The 19202-nt window shown below is 52.1% G+C and overlaps 1 protein-coding gene across 1 annotated transcript in view; it reads left to right on the top strand.

Moving 5' to 3' along the window:
• Window positions 1–19202, top strand: part of LOC144730312 (protein sidekick-2-like) — a 313532-nt gene that overhangs the window by 206962 nt on the left and 87368 nt on the right. Inside the window, 1 exon segment of the mRNA XM_078611032.1 lies at window positions 6930–7089. Coding sequence (XP_078467158.1) covers window positions 6930–7089 — 160 coding nt within the window.

The raw sequence follows: 19202 nt of genomic DNA, 5'->3' as shown, positions 1-19202 counted from the left end.
CGGCGCGGTGGTAAGCGCGTTGCGCTACGAACCCCGCGACCCAAGTTAGGTCCCCGCTGACGGTCAACACAAGTGACTATTATCTGAACTGGGCCTCCCCTAAGTCGACTTAGCCTGAAATGAGTACCTGGTGCAGTATGTAATCATCGACACTTGGGAAACAAAGGCGGGCGGACGGTCTTTTTACGTGCGACTCCCTAACAACACTTGCCCCAACCAGTCTTTTAAGGCAACACAGGGGATCTTTGTCTTTGTGTGTTTAAGAGACCAGATCTATTTAACTCAATTGACACCGAGCACAAATTTGAGGTGTGTCATATTTTCCGGATGAATCTTATGAACCCGGAGAACACGGTGGTTGGCACCGTTATGAACGCGTTTATATCCGGCTGCAAATTTACAACGCTTCTGCCCATCGTTACTTTTGTGACATCCGCTGACAACGTCGCCAGAGTCTCGCACCGTGCTGATATCGCGCGGACGCGTGACCACCGGCGACGTTTGGTGTTGACGCAGAGGAGCTCGGGAGCCAGCCCCCTTTTCCCCTCTGGGTCAGAAATCAGCCGAACTTTTGACGCAGCGCCAAAGCAGATCATCCTGAGACTCGAATCAGGCCACCAAAGTCCTGTCATCGCATATCACTTTTTTTAACGCAAGGTAGCCGCAGCCTGGGCAGACCTGACCCCTGTCATGCCCTCGCTTGGTCTGGTGGTCAATTAACTCCTGACAGGGGCTTGCGCTGAAGCAGCTGCTGCTATTGCACCGTGGTTGTCAGGACGGGATGAGTAGCGGTGTCCTCAAGTTCACGCGGTGCCCGCTTATCCTGGTGGCGGTGGCAGCGGCGGTGCCTTCCATCTCAAGAGATGCTGCCGTGGAGTAATGGTTGACGTGCCGAACTTGTTAAGCAGCGGTATAATTAGATACGCCACAGTTAGTGGATCGGCAGCTCGCGTGTGTTGTGGGGGAGAGTGTGGATAGTGCCACCTCTTCCAAAAGACGTCGAAGGCCAGTGCGGAAGAGTAGGCCAAAAATATCTTCCAGTGGGTCTGTCTCGAGCTGTAGTGGAGGCCTTTCCGTCAACAAAGGTATCAGCAATCAATTGCGGGGCTGCACCTTTATCGTCTTATCCTTGGGTTTCAGGGGTCCAGGTTGACGGAGCGGCCTCCCCCCCCCCCCCCTCCCCGCCAGCGCCGTGCTCGCGCGCGCTCCCACGGCGAGGTGTCGGGCAGCTCGCTCCCATAACGACCGAGATCGGCCCAAAAAATGTTGGGAAATATCCGACGAGTGTAATTAGGGTTTCTTTGTGCCGAGCGCGTGTGCCGCGTGGCATGTTTCTGCAGATGATGTGTTTCCATGGAAATGCAAATCCTCGCTCGCGTTGTGCACAACGCAGAAGCATGAGCATGTCGGCTGCGAGTGACCTCCTGCCGCTCGGCTGGTTCACCTCATCACGAGGTTTCGATCGTCAATCACTCTATTAATTATTCTAATCAGAGAGGAGGCTCCTGAAAACACATCTTACCAAACCAATCAACAATGTTGTTGATTGCCTCTAAATAATGAGCTCCCTAGACTCATTGCTACGGCGGCGTAACGGTCAGCGGCGTACTGGACTCACCTTCCAGAGGTCACCGGTTCGATTCCATTTCCTGCGGCGTGGCAGTTGACATTATGGGCAAGTCTTTTTTTAAAGGTTGCATGTGATTGGTTAAAGAGTGGGTCCCGTCCATCTCTTACAAGACATCTGGCCCACGCCGTACACAGTCTGCCTTTGCAGTACACCACCGAGAGGGCCTCGTGCCAGCGGCGGTGCGAGCCAGCGATTGCAGGGCCGCACCTTAACACGGTCGGTCTCTCCGACTCACCACTCGGGGGGGGGGCGGGGGAAATCGCTCTCCTACCCAACTCCTTCTGCGTGCCCGCCGTTGTCTTAGTCCGTCGCGGCGCAAGGTTGCCGGCGCTCGTCGGCACGTCGTACTCCTCTCCCCCGCTTCGACCGTTGTGAAGATATTTCCGTCGGGCGAATTGCCCCGGGGAGCCGCGGGCTTCCATCCTGCCAGCGCAGGTGACCGTGACGTGCCACGGCCCCACCAACAAACCCCCCCCCCCCCCCCGGCGCCTAGCGAGGCAGATTTTTTGCGTAGATGATAGCGAGACGTGTAACGCTACGCGCAGAACAACAAATTAACACGTGGGGTGCAGCGGACAGCTCCTGCGGAAGCCTCGCCGCGACTCTTATTTAAATATATAGCGAGTTTGGACAGTTTCATTATTCTTTTTTTTTTAAACAGGAAATAATGTAAAGCAGCCTGCTAAAAAGATCAATTTGTATGTTGTCAAGGCACGTGTCAAAGGCAGCCACCTGAAAATTAATGCACCTGAAGCGTTCAGGTTGGGAAACGGTGTTTCTTGATTCCGTATCAAAACATGGAACATTAATTTAGTTGCTACCGGTTCCCTTTTTCGTGAACATTATTCTATCAGGCGTAGAGGCGGAGGAGAGTGGGTCACAGTGCCGTCCCCGCTCGGTGTTCGAGGAGCGCGCGTGGCGACGGCGGTGCTCGGTTGCTCCCGGCATAAATCATTTTTTTGTTGTTTATGAAATTCCACTCGGATTTCACTTACAGTGTAAACTATATACGGATTAGGACGCATTTGCCGAAGATTTGGTTGGGGGCAGGGGGGGGTGACGGTAAATAACAAGCCACTTCTAAGCGCGACCTCGCGCTCTCGGATTTGTATTCATTTCGGAGTCTTTGTTAATCAGAAGGAATGGGCTCGCAATGAATTCTTATTCATCTTAATAAACCGTAAGTGCCCGTGCTGTGTGCACGCGCCCGTTTCCGGACCGGTGAATTAAACCCTTAATAATCCATTAGAACCGCCAATCAGCCGGATACTGCTTTGGCGAGAGTTGCTCATCGCTGAGGTGGGAACGCGCCCGCTAAGTGTTCAGCCCATTATAACACTTCAATGCTTTACAAACACTTGCTCATGCTTAACCTTTATTGACCTTCCAATTCACCGTACCGTGCCCTACTTCTCTCTGCGATCGCTTTTTTTTCGGCTTAACGGCCTGGGCTGACCTGGAGGGACGGGGTAACGGAGCGAGGTCACGGAGGTGGGATGGGAGCAGGAGAGCCGGATATTCTCGCTTAGAGGAGGGGGGGGGGCGTGGGGTTGGGGGACGTGGGGTGGTGTGGGGGCCACGGTAATGAAAGCAAAGGAGGTCAGAGGTCACGTTGTGCGGGGTCAGGAGTCTCGGGCCAAAAGGTGAGACAACCCCGAGTGCCCTTCCCCCCCCACCCGTTGCTAGCGCACGTGAACCCACGGCTGATCGAGCGCGGTGTAAACGCTGAACGTGGGTCGGTTGGTGAAGATCTGTGCAGAGATTGGTTCAGATGAGGTCAGTCGGTGTGTGACGGGTCTTTTGTGGAGAGATGTGTGGTGGGCGGAGGTAGCGGTGGGGGCGGGGGGAGGATGTTTCAAGCGGTGGCGTTACACGGCGTGACATTTTTGGGAGGTTATTTTTATTTATGATTATTATGATTTAGTCTTTGCCGTCGTGGTCGGCTGGTCAGGAACGCCGCGCACGTTGTAGAGGGGGCGGGCGTGGGCGGCCGTGCGCGCGCCGGGTGGCTCGGGACCGATTTCCTTGTCGGGGAACCGAGCCGTGGGACCTTCCTTGAGACGCCGGGTTCAGGCCCCGGGGGAGGACCAATCAAAACAAACGCCGCCCGAGCCGTCCGGGAAAGGCTTGCCACGCGCGGCGACGGCCGCCGAGTTTGATGGGCTCGCCGCGGTCACCAATGGCTGCGCGGGGAAGACTGCCTCTTCGGGATCGGTGTTTTGCGCTCTCGGCTTTTGGTTGAAATTTGTGCGACAGGTCATTTTTTTTTGCACCGCCTCTCGCAAGCCGGCCACGCGTGGGCCCCCATGGGCGCCGAGGCGAAAGCTCTGAAGGGATGGAGGTGCTCACTCCGGCGACGGGAGAGGGGGGGAGGCTGACTCCTCGCTGCGGGGTGCAGAAGGCCCCCCCCCCACCCCACGACTGCCGCGAATTTTTTCTGCTTCGCCCGTTTTTTTATGGTGCCGGTGATCGTAACGTGAAGGGAAAGAGAGCAAGCACGTTCGGAACAGTCGTGCGTACGCGTGGATTCTGTCACGCGTTCCAACGGGGCCTCCGTTCTGGGGTGGGGGGGGTGTTGACTGAGCAATGATGACGTCACGTTACAAGTCGTACGGTAAGGTGACGTCATGCATCAAATGTGACGACGCGACTTCGGGAGCGGAGGCGATCGCGTGACGTAGGGCGTCTTGTCTGGCAGGGCGAATACTTTTAGCGCTGCTTTTTTTGGCGCCATTCGCTTTTTTGTTACGACCCATTGATTGAGTTTGGCCTGTATTCTATCGGGCGATTCCCTAAGTAAGATCACAACTTTTTTTGTTAATCTTTATATTTTGACTTCAAACTTTCGTGACTGCAGAAATTCATATTCTTGATTCTTTCGGTGAAGTCACGTAGATAGAAAATTAAAATAAAATAAAAAATAAAGCGAAAAAAAACACGACTTTGCGATCGAAACGTCGTGGGTTTTTTTTGCTTTTTAATTTAAAAAAAATTCTATCTCTGTGACTTTACCGAAAGAACCAATAATATAAATTCGTTTCTATGGTGTTCATTTTTACGAGTGATATCACGTCCCCTCCCCCACCGGTTCTACCGCATTGGCTCTTTCAACCTTGGCGTGAAAGTCCGCGGTTTGCGAATCGAACACGAGGAGACCGCTGGCCGGGCTCGTTAAGGGGGGGCTGCTGGGAAACGCAAAGCGAAGGTTGCAACGGGCGTCTGCTCGGGCTACGTGGGCACAGCATCAGGACAAATAGCACGTCGAGGCATTCATCTCGCGACGCAGCCTGCACGCCATTCCCCGCATCCTGCCGTGTCAGCGGACCCTCCTCACGGATGAAAGCAATATTATTTGGACTCGAAAATGTCAGCTGTCTGATTGCAGCGAGCGTCGAGATGTCTACCCGGACCCCATCCTTATTTTATACTTTCCCCCCGCCGCCACCGCCCACTTTGTAATTTCTCTCCCGGTCATTTCATTTTCAATACGGTAGCAATCCTGCGGGACGGGAGACGCGGGCACAACATTTTTTTTTCTTTCTTACGCCCACGAATACCTCAAGCGACACTTAATCTGTTTTGTGTGCCGAGCGCGCGCGGTATTTGCGATTAAGTTTCACGAGGTAAACCCTTGCGCATTTCCCTTAAATATACACATAAACTGATCTGTCTTCTTTTGGCCTCCTTGTTTAAAAAAAAGGAATAAGATCATAAAATGTAAGTAAGCACGTGTCAGATGAGATTACATCTTTATTAATCACAATAAAGTTTACCCGCCAGCGTCTCGGGATTAACTGATGAAAAGGATGAATATTAAACATTCATACGCGTTGGCGCCGCAAACAAAGGAGCTTTTGGCCTGTAGGTCTTCTCTGCATATATTTCACTTTAAAGCTGTGTAAGAGGCGGTTATGAGTTAATGAAATGCAGGGACACATCTCATTTCATCTAATCTAGGGGAAGCGAACACTAAAACCTCGCGTGCGTGTGTCTGAGTGTCTGTGTGCGCGCGCGTGTGTCTTGAGTGTGTGTGTGTATCTCTGTGCGTGTGTGTCTTGAGTGTGTGTGTGTCTGTGCGTGTGTGTCTTGAGTGTGTGTGTGTATGTCTGTGCGTGTGTGTCTTGAGTGTGTGTGTGTATGTCTGTGCGTGTGTGTCTTGAGTGTGTGTGTGGCGGCGGCGGTAATTCTAGGCTCAGTCTCATGAAAGGTGCTATTTAAGTTTCTGCCCTCCGGATGGAAGCACTATGCCGACCTAACTGCGATGCTCATATGCGCGTGTGTTTTTATTTTATGAACCGAGAATAAAAATGAGAAAAAAAGTTTTGAGAACAGGATATTAAAACTGTTCCGTCACTCGCTTTCACTGCGTCACTTCTCAATACAGCGGCTCGGAGCGTTCAATGTGCTTTTTCTCAGATAAACCTAACGGTAGTTGGCGTGGATTTAAGTGCCGCGCCTCGCCTGCGGTATCCACCGCTCATAGCCCACTTGCTAAAGGCCCACGCTGGTCAGGTGCTAACGCAATAGGATGATCGGCATTCCAAACGTATAAACCCATTGGACAGCGTGAAAAACGTTAAGACGATTAAAAGCGTATTTAAATACTGTATTAAAATTGATGTCAACATTGCGCCCGGCTTGAATAAGCATTGGGAGCAACGCAGGCCTAAACCAGCGGTGGGAATCAATAATAGTTTGAATGCCTTTTGAAAAATCCACTGCTGGATGAAGGCTGCCCTGCGCTGTGGCAGTTCATTGGGCTGTTTGATCATACCTCATCCCGCTGGTTCGTGCCTGGACTCGAACATCATCGGGTTCATCGTGCGGTGCGCTAACCACGGCACAAAACATCAGCTGAAAACGAAGGTTTTGTGTGCTCCGTAGACAAAATAGAATACACTGACCTCTGTTCTGTATCTCCACCTAAAAATATGCTTTCAATCATTCGACCTTTTGGTCTTCAAGAATTAAATAATCCAACAGCATTTGTTTAACCGGACGTGTTGTAGATTGGTTTCGACCTTCTGGCTCGCATCAGCTGAGTTGGATTGGTGCACAAACTAAACTCCTTATTGACCGTGGGCGGTTAGAAGCGATGCTGACCTGGTCAGTGGAAGGTTAGAAGCGATGCTGACCCGGTCAGAGCCGCGGCGGAATGACTCGCCACATCTTCCACCGATTCGCGGGCAGCATCCACAGCGTCCAGAAGCTGGAACGCGCCCCGCTCGCTCGCTCACTCATCGCAGCGCACCGGTGCCCGAGCGGGTTACCTGACACGGTCCCTCCGCCCTCTCCGCAGACGAGGTGGCGCCCTACTTCAAGACAGAACCGGCGCCGCTGCAGACGCACCTGGAGGGAAACCGACTGGTGCTCACATGCCTGGCCGAGGGCAGCTGGCCCCTGGAGTTCAAGTGGCTCTTCAACGGACGCGAGCTCACCGGATACTCCTCCGAATACCGGTACGTCACGCGCGCCCGGCAATGGACGGATTCAGGTGGTTGGGGGGTTGAGATTGAGGGTGGTTGGGGGGTGGGAGGGGAGGGGGCACTATAACTTCACAATGTCCTCCAACGTGGTTGGGTATTTTATGAGCAATGGCGTGACTTCCACGTTCCTATGGCAGGGGCAAGTATCTCCATAGGACAACCTTTGTTGACTTCCCCACAAACTAGGAGTTATTTAATGGACCTCAGACGGATGGAGGGATGATGGGATGAGGGAAACCCCAACCAGGATTTGAACTCTCAACCTTCCATAAACGTGGACAAATTTATATCTAAATAGTTGAGTCCTAGTTGGTTGCCATACATGCCATGCAAAAGAAGAAAGGCACTTTATGATCATTCTCATGATTACCCACATCTCCAAAGCGTCCAAAACGTGCATCTGCCCTAATGGTGCTGGCCAAGTGGTATCAGCAATGATTAATCCATTGCTGGATGGTGGCTGCCCCCCCCCAAGTCGTCGCAAGCTCTCGTAGCTTGTGACGACGTTTACGTTCCCCAAACAGGGCCTCCACTCCGTCGTTCCCATCATTTGTCTCGTTTACCCTTCTGTCGGCGCGCTCTACCCAAGCCCATACTTACTTTTTTTACCGGCCGACGTAGACAAACCGAAAACATCGATTCGTACATAGGCAATGCGATGCATGTATCGTGAGCTCCAGAACCGATATTGTCCAATCAGTGTAACCCCTCCCCCACCGTTGTTCTCCTTGGAAGTAGCGATTGCAAGGATGAATCGGTGAATTGATTAAAATCTCTTCTTAACGTCCATGATGCATGCGCTGAATCGAGCCGCCAAGAACACGTTCCTGCCTGCACGCACCGCATGAACAAACAAACTAAATCTATCTGCGTGTCGTTACCGCGACCCCTGAACTGCGACCCTGAACTGCAACCCTGAACCACGACCCTGAACCGCGACCCTGAACCGTGACCCTGAACCGCGACCCTGAACCGCGACCCTAAACCACGACCCTGAACTGCGACACTGAACCACGACCCTGAACCACGACCCTGAACCGCGACCCTGAACCGCGACCCTGAACCGCGACCCTGAACCACGACCCTGAACCACGACCCTGAACCACGACCCTGATCCACGACCCTGAACCGCGACCCTAAACCACGACCCTGAACTGCGACCCTGAACCACGACCCTGAACCACGACCCTGAACCGCGACCCTGAACCGCGACCCTGAACCGCGACCCTGAACCACGACCCTGAACCACGACCCTGAACCACGACCCTGATCCACGACCCTGAACCGCGACCCTGAACCACGACCCTGAACCGCGACCCTGAACCACGACCCTGAACCACGACCCTGAACCGCGACCTTGGACCGCGACCCTGAACCGCGACCCTGAACCGCGACCCTGACTCGAGTTCTGGAGGCGGCCACCGTTCGTCGCGCCCGCGATGTACTGGGCGTGGAATGTTCCATCAAAACAAAAATCACCCGTCTCATCTGACCTGACATTCAAAGCCGAGTCAAGCGGCCGATGACATTCGCCTGTGGATTCTAGGATTGCAGATTCCACCGGCTTGCGTAATGTTAACCGTAATGCGTGGGGGTTTTAAATGTGGCTTGGGTCGCCAGCCTAATCTCCGAAGTGGCTCTTAAAGAGGCCATGCGGAGAGAGTATGTGTGTGTGTGTGGATTAGCGGTGCTCTACCGAGTGTGGTGAAACTGTGTGCGTATTTCTTTGGGGAAAGTCGGAGCGAGTTGACTGAACGGCGAGGGATTGGAAGAAGCCCTCCTGTGCCTCGCTCCGAGGTTGTTCCCTGCCAAATCTGATCGCGCCTCACTGTGATAGGAACCTGTACGGTAATGGAGTGCAGCTCTTACTGAGATGGGCAAAAAAATTTAAGAGGACACACATATATAGATATAAAGAAGGGAAGCAAATGTTGTACGCTTCTTCTAAAACCAAGTGCTAACGTCAAATGCCATTGTTGTAAAATACTAAGTGTGTCAACTTTGGTAGCGGACAAGTTTCCCCAGAGCTTGAGACAGGCTTTTATTAACTGCCACCTGTGCCTAAATCGGACTGGACACATTCCGGGAAATGTTTTCCCGCAGTCAGATGCAGTTTGCGCAGGCGAAGCGGCGCGAGATTCTATCATCATCGCCACCACAGCCACCGCCGCCGCGTTCCCCATGATTGGAATGCTTATTGCACGGATCGTGCCGCGCAACCACAAACTAATGCCCGCTCACGAGGGGCTCCGCGCGCTCACGCTCGTCGCTTTCACTACAAATTACTTCTGGTAACCTCTGCTCGGCGTGCCCACAGTGGGAATTTTAATTTTTCATTCGCAAACAAGGCGCTGTAATTGACATCGGTTATTACCCCGCGATTCCGCATCGCCCGTCTCGTCGAATTAGCACCGGGAGTCCATGAATAATACACAACGTGTCCGCAGCCGAGCCTGCCATTTCCTGCTGCTTTAAATGCGGTCCGAACACGTTACTACCGGGAGTAGGATGACACGCTCGTTGCGTGCGCGCGTGGCGTGGTATCGGGTGGTTGGTGGCCTCGTTGAATTGTCGCGATTGCGGTCTAAACGCCGCTGCATTACCAATGGCGGCGACGCTCGCCGTCCCTGCGCGATCGCTGTCCACTGCTCCATTGGCCGATTTGTCCCGAGAACCTGGCACAACCCCTGTGCTCCATCGGTCAGAGCCTCGCTCGCACGCAGTCAGAGGAACGTCACTTACGCTGGCACGGGGCGGGGGGCTGTGCGTTCCGATGGAGGTGCTCACCCATTGGTGGGCCCCCAAGCAAAAGATACATATTCAAGATAAAGATGCGGTTGCAAGAAAAGAATTAGCAAATATATTAAACTCGCCTATTGCCCGTCCTAGGACGTAAGCTGTAATATTTACGAAAAAATACAGCAGAGTATAATTGTATCTTGTGTAAATTTAATGGCAGTGAATCTTGCACGAAAGTATGTCATCAAACACTTCACTGCATTTCACTGTAGCACTGTATTAATGGTAGTGAATTTTGCACTAAAGGAAGTCATAAAATACTTCACTGCAGTTCACTGTAGCACTGTAGAAAACTGACCTTCAATTTGTTCAAATCCACTGCTCTGATACTTTATTTTCTTCTGCTTTCGGTCGCTGGGGTTGAAATTATTTGGAAATCGATACAATATCTGAAAAATCACCGAGAAATATCTATTTTACCATAATGTAGACGCATAAATTAGACTTACCTTTGGTCTCAAGTGCTGAAGAAATTAATAAAGACATAAATCCACTTTGTTGCTGCGGCGAATTATTTAATAGATTCACTTTCAATAAAGAAACGTCAAACTTAAAGCGTGAGTCAAACTTCTGCGTGAGTGTAAAAATCCACCCGCTCATGAATATTAATGCCGGGGGTGGGGGGGGGAGCGGCATGTGGAGTGACGTCACGCGCGTTACACACAAACAGACATTATTTGCTCATTATAGTCGTAATAGTTCGCCAATATACTGTATGTACACTTATGTTAAGTATTATCGGAACGAGAAGCTCTTTATGCTGGAGTTGGACTGATGTTTGGCAAATCCCCATAATAATTTTTTGCTGAATCTGGAACCTCTTAAGCTGCTTGGGGCCCTGTGCTATGGCTCAGTTCGCTTATCCCTCGCGCCGCTAACCGTAGGCAGGGGACGGGCAGCACCAGATTCGAATTTCCCGAGAGATGTATTTTAGTTCTGACCGAGTCTGTTTGGCTCGGGCTCGTGAAGAACGTCCACCGCTGCCCATGCCGTTTCACTTACTCGCCGGGACATGGCGTGGGCCCGGTGAGAAATGGCGAGCGCAAACCGCGTGGATACTGGGCCAGTCGACCAGGCGCCGCGTGTTAATGAGCGGCGGCGGCACGGGCGACGTTCCGTGTTTCAAGTTGACCTTAGCGGTGTTCGGCTTAGCTCGCACGCCACCGCGCACGTGCCTAATTGTGTCTCTCTCAACGGGTGCCGGAATAGCGGTGCGCACGAAACATTAATTATTAATGTGTGTTGCGCAGGAAGCCGTAATTGGTTGCAGGCGAAAGCCGAGTCTGTCCCGCGCGGAAGCCCGACCCCACGCGATTGCTCCGAAGATCCAACACTGTGGAGATGACGTGCCCTTCTCCCCAGGGTTTTTTATATTTACATTTAAAAAAAACAACCTCTTTGGTAAAAAAAAAAAAAATTGAACGGTGCTAATTTTCCCAAGCGGGTACAATTTCATATTCACACATCGAGAGATAAACATTTGGTAAATACAGAGATTAAAAGGCACCAAGCTGTAGGGGATTGTTTCATGATCTGCGGGCGTCTGTTGAGAGCAGTCTACCTGTAAACATTTCTGAAGGTTAAAACATTTCTCCGTTGCGCATACGGGAAGAGGCGGCTGACGGAAACAGACGTGTTGATTTGTTTATTAATTCATTTTCATAAACTTTTCAGGGCAAGGTGATTCATGTTAATTTGCGGTAATAAGTCCTGGCACCTTTGAGATCTCCGCGTTTGAAGCGGGCGGGTCTGATGCCACGTTATGATATCACTGTGTAACAAATTTTTATTTTTTTGTTCCTGGGTAGTAAGTGTTATTTCGTAAATGCTTATGCCTAAAAAGTATAGAAAATGGCTATTATTCCCCACAAACTTTGCTTTTGTGACCAGTACAGTGATATTTTAAAATATACCTATTTTCAATGAGAAAACTGGCGAATTTGTGTCTTTTCATTCACATAAAGTCAGAAAAAAACAACATATGAATCAAAATTAGCATGTTCTTATACTAAAGTAATAAAAAAATTACTACAAAAGATTTAGACACCAAGGCGCACTACCACAGGCGGGACTGGCCATAGCGAATCGAGTTCTCTGTGGGGCAGAACAACGTCAAGTGGGAGCCACAGGTGGACCCCAGGAAGGTGCTGCACATCAAATTGGGCCTTATGAAACAATTTGTCAGAGCTGTAGATAAGGAGTCGGTAGCCTTCAAGTACCTTCAAGACTTCTTCCCTAAGCTGTCTGAGGCAAAGGTCAAAGCCGGTGTCTTTGTCGGGCCACAGATGAAGAAAATCCTGGAGTGCAATGAATTCCCCAAGAAGCTCACTAGTAAGGAGAAAGCGGCTTGGGACAGCTTTGTCGCAGTGGTTCGTGGCTTCCTGGGCAATCACAAGGTCCAAAACTATGTGGAGCTGGTTGAGACTCTGGTGAAGAACTACGGCACAATGGGCTGTAGGATGTCCTTCAAAGTCCATATCCTTAATGCTCATCTTGATAAATTCAAGGAGAACATGGGAGTGTACTCGGAGGAGCAAGGCGAGCACTTCCACCAGGATATACTGGACTTTAAACGCCTCTACCAAGGACAGTATAACGAGAACATGATGGGAGACTACATTTGGGGGCTGATTTGTGAAAGTGATTTACAGTATAATCGTAAATCTCGACAAACTACTCACTTATAAATCTTGTGTAGTCACTTTTGTATTACTTTAGTATAAAAAAATGTAAATATTGATTGATATGTTTTTTTTTTCTTACTTTATGTGAACGAAAAGACACAAATTCGCCAGTTTTCTCATTGAAAATAGGTACATTTCAAAATATCACTGTCCTGGTCACAAAAGCAAAGTTTCGTGGGGAATAATAGCCATTTCCTATACTTTTTCGGCATAAGCAATTCCGAAATAACACTTACTACCCAGGAACAAAAATTGTGTTAAATAGCATATTTAACGCGGCCCTAATGAAATCCGCGCCTGCTTAGCCGCAGGTTGGCTTGCGTGCTCCTACCGTGCGTTATGCCACCCGACGGCTGCAAAGCCTTAAAATATATCGACCGAGAGCGTAGCAATCGGTCGAAGCTCGCCCAACACCGTCGTCTCCCAGGTTTGTGCGACTGGGCTTCGTTCCTCCGAGCTGCCCGGGAGGGCCGTGCAGCTGTGGGTGGGCTGCAGTGGGTTGAGTACACCTCGCAAACAATGCGAAGATCCGCTATCAGTTAACTCATTCATTGAGAGCCATTGCGTACGGGCGTCTTGTTAATCCACTGCTGGACGAAGACCTCGTTGGACCTAGAGGTTGTTGTGACCATGCTTCACCACGTTGAGTGCACTCTGGTTGGTGAGGAGGGTGGAAGCCGAGGACCGGTTCAGATGTCGCTCACCGCTAACTGTGGCCAGGTATCTATTTTTTTATTGCTATTTACAATTTTTTTCTATTACCGTAAATCGTAAAAAATTATAATAATCAAAAATCGAACTCGGGTCACTAGTTTCGATTTAAAGCTTTCGTGACTGCAGGGATTCATCTTTTTGGTTCTTTCGGTAAAGTCACGTAGAAAGACGGCTGCTTGCGTTGTGGCCGAAACGTCGTGAGAATTGTATTTTATTACGTGTTCTTTTTATTATTTTATTATTTCCCTTCTACGTGACTTTACCGAAAGAACCAAGAAGATCGGGTCACTAGGTTTATATAGCAGCGCGTGAACCACTTCCACCCAAACAGTGTGAACAGATGCAAAGCGAAGGCCGCTAAGGGCTGATAAACGTCATGAACCGTCCCGTGCGAGAATAGTTGAGATTTTCATTGCGCTCTGGAACTTGGCCGATTTTCCCTTGCTGCCATCTCGCCCTCTGTAGCTGTACTTCGGGTCATAGTGGCGGTTGGTCAGCCGCTGTGCCACCGCCACCGCAGAGTGACATTGCGCAACACATCGCTGGGTTAATTCTCTCGAGGCGTCACCTTTTTTTCTCTCTTCATCTCACCTGTGCAATGGCGGTGTCCGTTCAAAAGCGATGTTGCTCACAAATTGAGCTATAACATCAAACACACTTCTCTAGGCAATTGCTACCACCGTGCAGTGTGCCCAGGTACGTGGCTGGCCTACTGAACACATGTCACACACACACTCACAGTTACAGCCCCCCCCGCCAACACACACGCACACACAGGCGCGTACACGTACACCTCCCTTCGGCTTTGTTGGTTCACCCCTAGCGCCCTCGCCTCTTACGGGTTTTTTTTCTTTCTGGATCTGAAGCCGCGAATTCGAGGCTCTCGGTCCCAAAACGTTGCCACCGTTTGATATTTGAGCTGGCAGCTAGCTAGCGTTCTGCCGTGGTGTTTCGGTGCCCGCGCTCCTGAAAAGCGATGCTTTGTCGGCGTATGGCCTCGGGTCGTCGCCTGTCCTCGTTTTCCCAGGTGTGCTGTCTCCTATTGCAGGAGCTGCCCTCCCTGCGAAATATGCACGTCTTTACGGTGCATCAAAAGTTCCTGGTTTTGTCAGTTGCGTGATGATGATGATAATAATAGTGATACACCGCTCATGATGATGCATTTTCTTGTTGCAAAAAGAGTGGTGACGCATCCCAGCAGGAGCGCATTTGCCGCTCGTTGCAGAGGGTCGCGGTTCGAGCCCAGCCACCGCGCTGGTTAAATGCAGTGGACATTACAGATCTCACGACGGTATTCGAATGAGAGTTGGCCACGTGTGCCGGTGTCGCGGTCCAAATGCACAGAAATGTGATCAATCGCTCGCAAATGACTTAGTTGGGAAAAGCCACATCGCAAAATCGGCCCATGCTGGCCGACTTTTACCCTCTTGTCGTTCCTGGAGCAATGCACGTGTCAGGACATTGCACTGACGTGCAGTTTTGTGTGTTTGTCTCCTTCGCGTAACATGCCCCCGTTTTTATTGCACCTCTGCGGTGACAGCGCTACTTTTTTGGGGGCACGTGTCCTCAACGCTCATTTCGGGAACGAGAGTTTTCAGCCCGGCACGTCTTTCAATGCGGCGGCGGCGGCGATGGCGGCAGGACACCGTGTCTTGTGTTATTGATGAGGCCCCCGGCGCTGCACCCTCTCTCCTGCCTTAACGTTGCACGCAGGCTGACTTCCTGCATGCTGTTATTGTGATTCACGGCAGGGCGTCGTTGCAGCTCATCGTTATGGACTTCGCAATGTGTAGATTACTAGGAGACAGCGGTTGTTTTTTCTTAACCCCTTCGTCGATTCTGCATCATCGTGATTCATATTACTATTATAATACTCATTTCTGTCCAAGCGTAGTTGTCCTCAGCCATAGGACTTTGGAATTTCCTACGTGGGCTCAGAGCTGCTGCCGGCGGAGGTGAGAACCTGTGATGTTTGTGATTTCCGCGGTTGTGCCGCGCGGCTCGCCAACGCGCGTCTCAGGATGCGCCCATCCGTTTCAACTCCTGAATTAGCTCGCCCCCTCCCCCCCCCCCTCGGCACTCGTGGAGCAAAACGTCGGACGATGCCGCCACCACGCGTAGCGAGACTCGGGGGAAGCCGAACGAACGCAGCGTCATCGCAGAGCCGGGCTCCGGCCTTGCCGGCGCCGTCTGCTGGCCACGGGGGGGGGGGGGGGAGCGGGGGTGAGGGGGTTTGACTCCCCGTGTATAAGGGTGCTGGCTTTAACCCCGTGAGTGACGGGGGCCATGTTAACAAGTTGAAACGGCCAAACCCGTTGGGGCTGCGGCGTGGCCAGGAGGTGGCAGTGGAGAAACTGGGATCATGAACCCGTGCGCGTTGACATTCGAGGACTTTCCCCCGATGTGTCGTCTTGTGTTGTCTGTGGGTACTGTGGTCTCCTCCCGCGTGCAAGACACTCGTAAAAAAAAAGTCCAAACACCCCAGTGTAGAGCCCTTCTTTAAACAGATTCCAGCAAGACTTTTCCACGTCAACACATCAAAGAAGTCATCACAGTGGTTGGCGTATATGCTGCGCCGTGAACCCAGCAAACCGAGTTCGATTCCTGGCCACGACTAACATCAGTGGCAAGTGTAACTGTCGTCACGCATCCTGCCCTCCCCCTCTACACCGACCCACACTGACCAGCGTGGTGAAGTATGGTAAAAAAAAACATGGTAGTTGCGGGGGGGGGGGGGAGGTGGTTGGGGAGGTGCTTCATTCTTTGGTGGATTGAGAATGTCTGGAATGTATTTATTCGTATTTCCTTCAACGTGCATCTTAATCTCAAGGAAGATGGTCGAGATCTGACGAGGGGAAACACGAGTGTGTGTTATTTCACATTCTCCGGCGGTTGCAGGGGGAGTCTTTGTGGGCCGAGTGGCGGCGTTTATCAAAGGCCTTCCTCCTGCGGCTCGTTACCTGCGCTTCACACTCAGCGGGGGCGCGCGCCCGCACAGCGTTTTCAATTGGCAACCAGCGTCGAGGCCGCCGCTTTGTTGTGGGGAGATCTATTTTTGTTTTCCAGTGGAAGCCGGGACGTTTAACAGTAACGCGATGTGACTTTCAAAATAAAAATAACGGCGGGGCCCGGGCGGTTGGAAATGACAGAGGAGTCCCTCCGGCGAAGGAGCAAGCACACCCGCCCGCACGCCCGCTCACCCGCCTACCCGCCTGCCTGCCATGCCTCGCCCGAATCCTGCACTTAATTCCAAAATTAGGAACTTGCACGCCAATAAAAATGGCACGGGCCGAGAACGATTTACGACTGAAAATTGAATGTTTTTGGGACTGCTGGACCCGGCTTTATAGCGCAGGGCCTTAAATCTTAAAGCGAGCCTTAGGAGCGGCTGCCTGTTAAGCGTAATTGCATTTTAAATTTAATGAAAGCCTCGCGTGATATGTGTAGTGCCGCATCCGTGCGCCCGCGCGCACGAGATTTACCACGTTCCCACGACTCTTCTTCACGTGTTAACAAGCGTGCGCGCGTGCGCGCTGACACAGGTGTACGCGTGAATGAGCGTCCGCGTGAACATGCCTGAATGCGTGTGAACACGCAACACCGAGGATGGCGCTGGGTCTTCAGCCATGGCCGTGGTGGAGGCCGCGTGCCCGGCCTCGCGTTCGCTCCCGTTGCGTGCACACCGTCTGGCATAATAATAATAATAATCACCATGCCGAGAGAGTTTGTTTACACGTGCGCATGATTACGGTGCCGTTGCCGCTTTTATGGACGTTCAGTCCACTGGGATTTCCCGCCTGGCCGACGTGTACGTACTTAACAACCGTGCTGACCAATTCGGCGTCTGCACGTGCGGACACGGGCCCCCAGGTGACTGGCGGTTCGCATGCACACAATCAGTGTGTGCAACGCTCAGTGAGCCTTGGCGATAATGTTGTCCATGCCCATTCCCCCATAGTGAGCGGTCGCGCGCCGTGCCATGGACCGAGCAACCCAAGTTCGATTTCCGCTCACAACCATCGTCAGTGACGACGAATATTTGAAGCAGTCCTGTGGCCTCCCATACGCCGGTGCCGAGTGTAAATATCCCCTGTGGGGGAGACAAAAGCGGCCACACCACTCCCTCGTGTGCTGTGCTTCGCAGGTGCTCGCTAACAGCGCTTGCCCCAGAGGTCTGTTAAGGCTACACGGGGGGGTCTTTGACTGTGCGTGTGCGTGTGACGGTCCGGCCCGCCCAATTAAGTAACGACGACCGCGTCTTTGGGCGAGCGATCCGGGCCACTTGCACCGAGCCGGCGAAGTCGCTGTAATTGGGCGCGCAGCCTCGGCTTAGCTTTGCTTGGTACGGAGCCAACCGATGCGCAATAAAGCCCACGCGGTTTTACGCTCCGTTTTGTTTGTTTTCCCAACCAATTCCAGGGCATTCGAGGTGGGCAGCACAGTAAACAACGTCGGATGTGCTGCGTGCGCTTCGCTCGGTGCGTGCGTGCGCCTGTGCCTGTCTCGTGAACAGCTTCACGAGCGAGTGTGTGTGTGTGTGCGTTCGTGCGTATCCGCGCGTACGTGCGCGCGCGTTGTGTGCGCGCGCTGTCGCATTCCCACAGCTGTGCCTTGCCCGCGCCGTCTTCCGATGTCAAATCGTGTAACATTTTAATCTTCTTCTCTGCCCAACTTGACAAAATCTGGAACACAGTGTGGAACTGCCTGGGCGTGGGAGTGGGTGTTAGGTTTGACACCTTTATAGATCAAGGAGGGTTTTCCTGCGAGCTTAAGTGCTCTGCTTGGCCTGCGCGTGGGCCTGATTCGTTTTCGCGCTGGCTTCACGCTGCTGCCAGGCGAGGATGCTCCCAGCGGCCAATTACCCTGAAATAACGGCGCCGTTAACGTCCGGCGGGATCCGCTCTGCCAGTGAAACGACCTCCGCACGGAGCCCTCCGACGGCCACCGCGGGAAAGGCTGCCGCTTCCCGGGTGGTCGTCGCGTTTGGCTGAGGCGCGGATCAGCTCCTCAAGTTGCCTCCACAGGGATGAGATTACATTTTTTTTTTTTTTAACCAAGACGCATCTTGGGACGAGGAAAATCTTGCAACGCCATCACCACCACCATCATCATCATCATCACCGTACCTCCCATGCAGCTCATCTCGAGATTCCGTGCAACAGGGAACCCCCAGTGGCAGCTATGCAAGGCCTACGCAGTACCGGCCTTGCGAGTGAGCATCAGTCCGCGGGCAGGAGGCGGCGTTGCCGTGCGGCGCCTCAGTGAAGTACTTTGTGAGTAATTTTTCCAATTTGATCGTGATGCCCGCACAGTGTAACTGACCACTCCTTGTCCAGTAACGTGCCGGGGGGGATCGCTCACGTTCACTGTGAAGCGCAAGGCGGTTGGTATTTTCCGGTTACTGCGCCTGCGGTATTAACTGGAGCGGCCGTTGAGCTCGCACCGAGAACCTCTACAGCCAGCAACAAACGCGCTTCTGCTGGGCTGTGTGGCTGGCAGTTTTCCGCAGGTAAAGGCATCATCGCCTTGCGCGATTTGCCAGGGCTGCCCAGAGGTATCCTGAAAACCTGGGGCAGAGTGCCACGTGCCCCCCCCCCCCCCTTATTCTACCATTCACAGGCCCGTTGTGGGGCTCTCTTTTGTGTTAAGCTCAGTTTCAGTTTTCAGTTTCATTTATTTGGTGTAGTCCTGTGAGCCATTCGGCTCTTGAATCGGGTGCAACCGCAACAAACTAAAAACATGAACAAGAAAACATCTTAAAGTGACTATGCGCAAACAGAAAAAAAACAACACCTTAGTGCTGAGTTGATAAGCAGATCACTTCGAGCGTTGAATGCTTCGGAGAAGCCTAACAGACTTCCCTGAGTCTGCTAGGACGTCACTGGGGAA

This window comes from Lampetra planeri, chromosome 35, assembly GCF_965212315.1.
Source record: "Lampetra planeri chromosome 35, kcLamPlan1.2.h2, whole genome shotgun sequence".
In the NCBI taxonomy this organism is placed as follows: Eukaryota; Metazoa; Chordata; class Hyperoartia; order Petromyzontiformes; family Petromyzontidae; genus Lampetra; species Lampetra planeri.
Note: the sequence above shows the minus strand (reverse complement) of the source record. Positions and strands in the feature narration are given on the sequence as shown.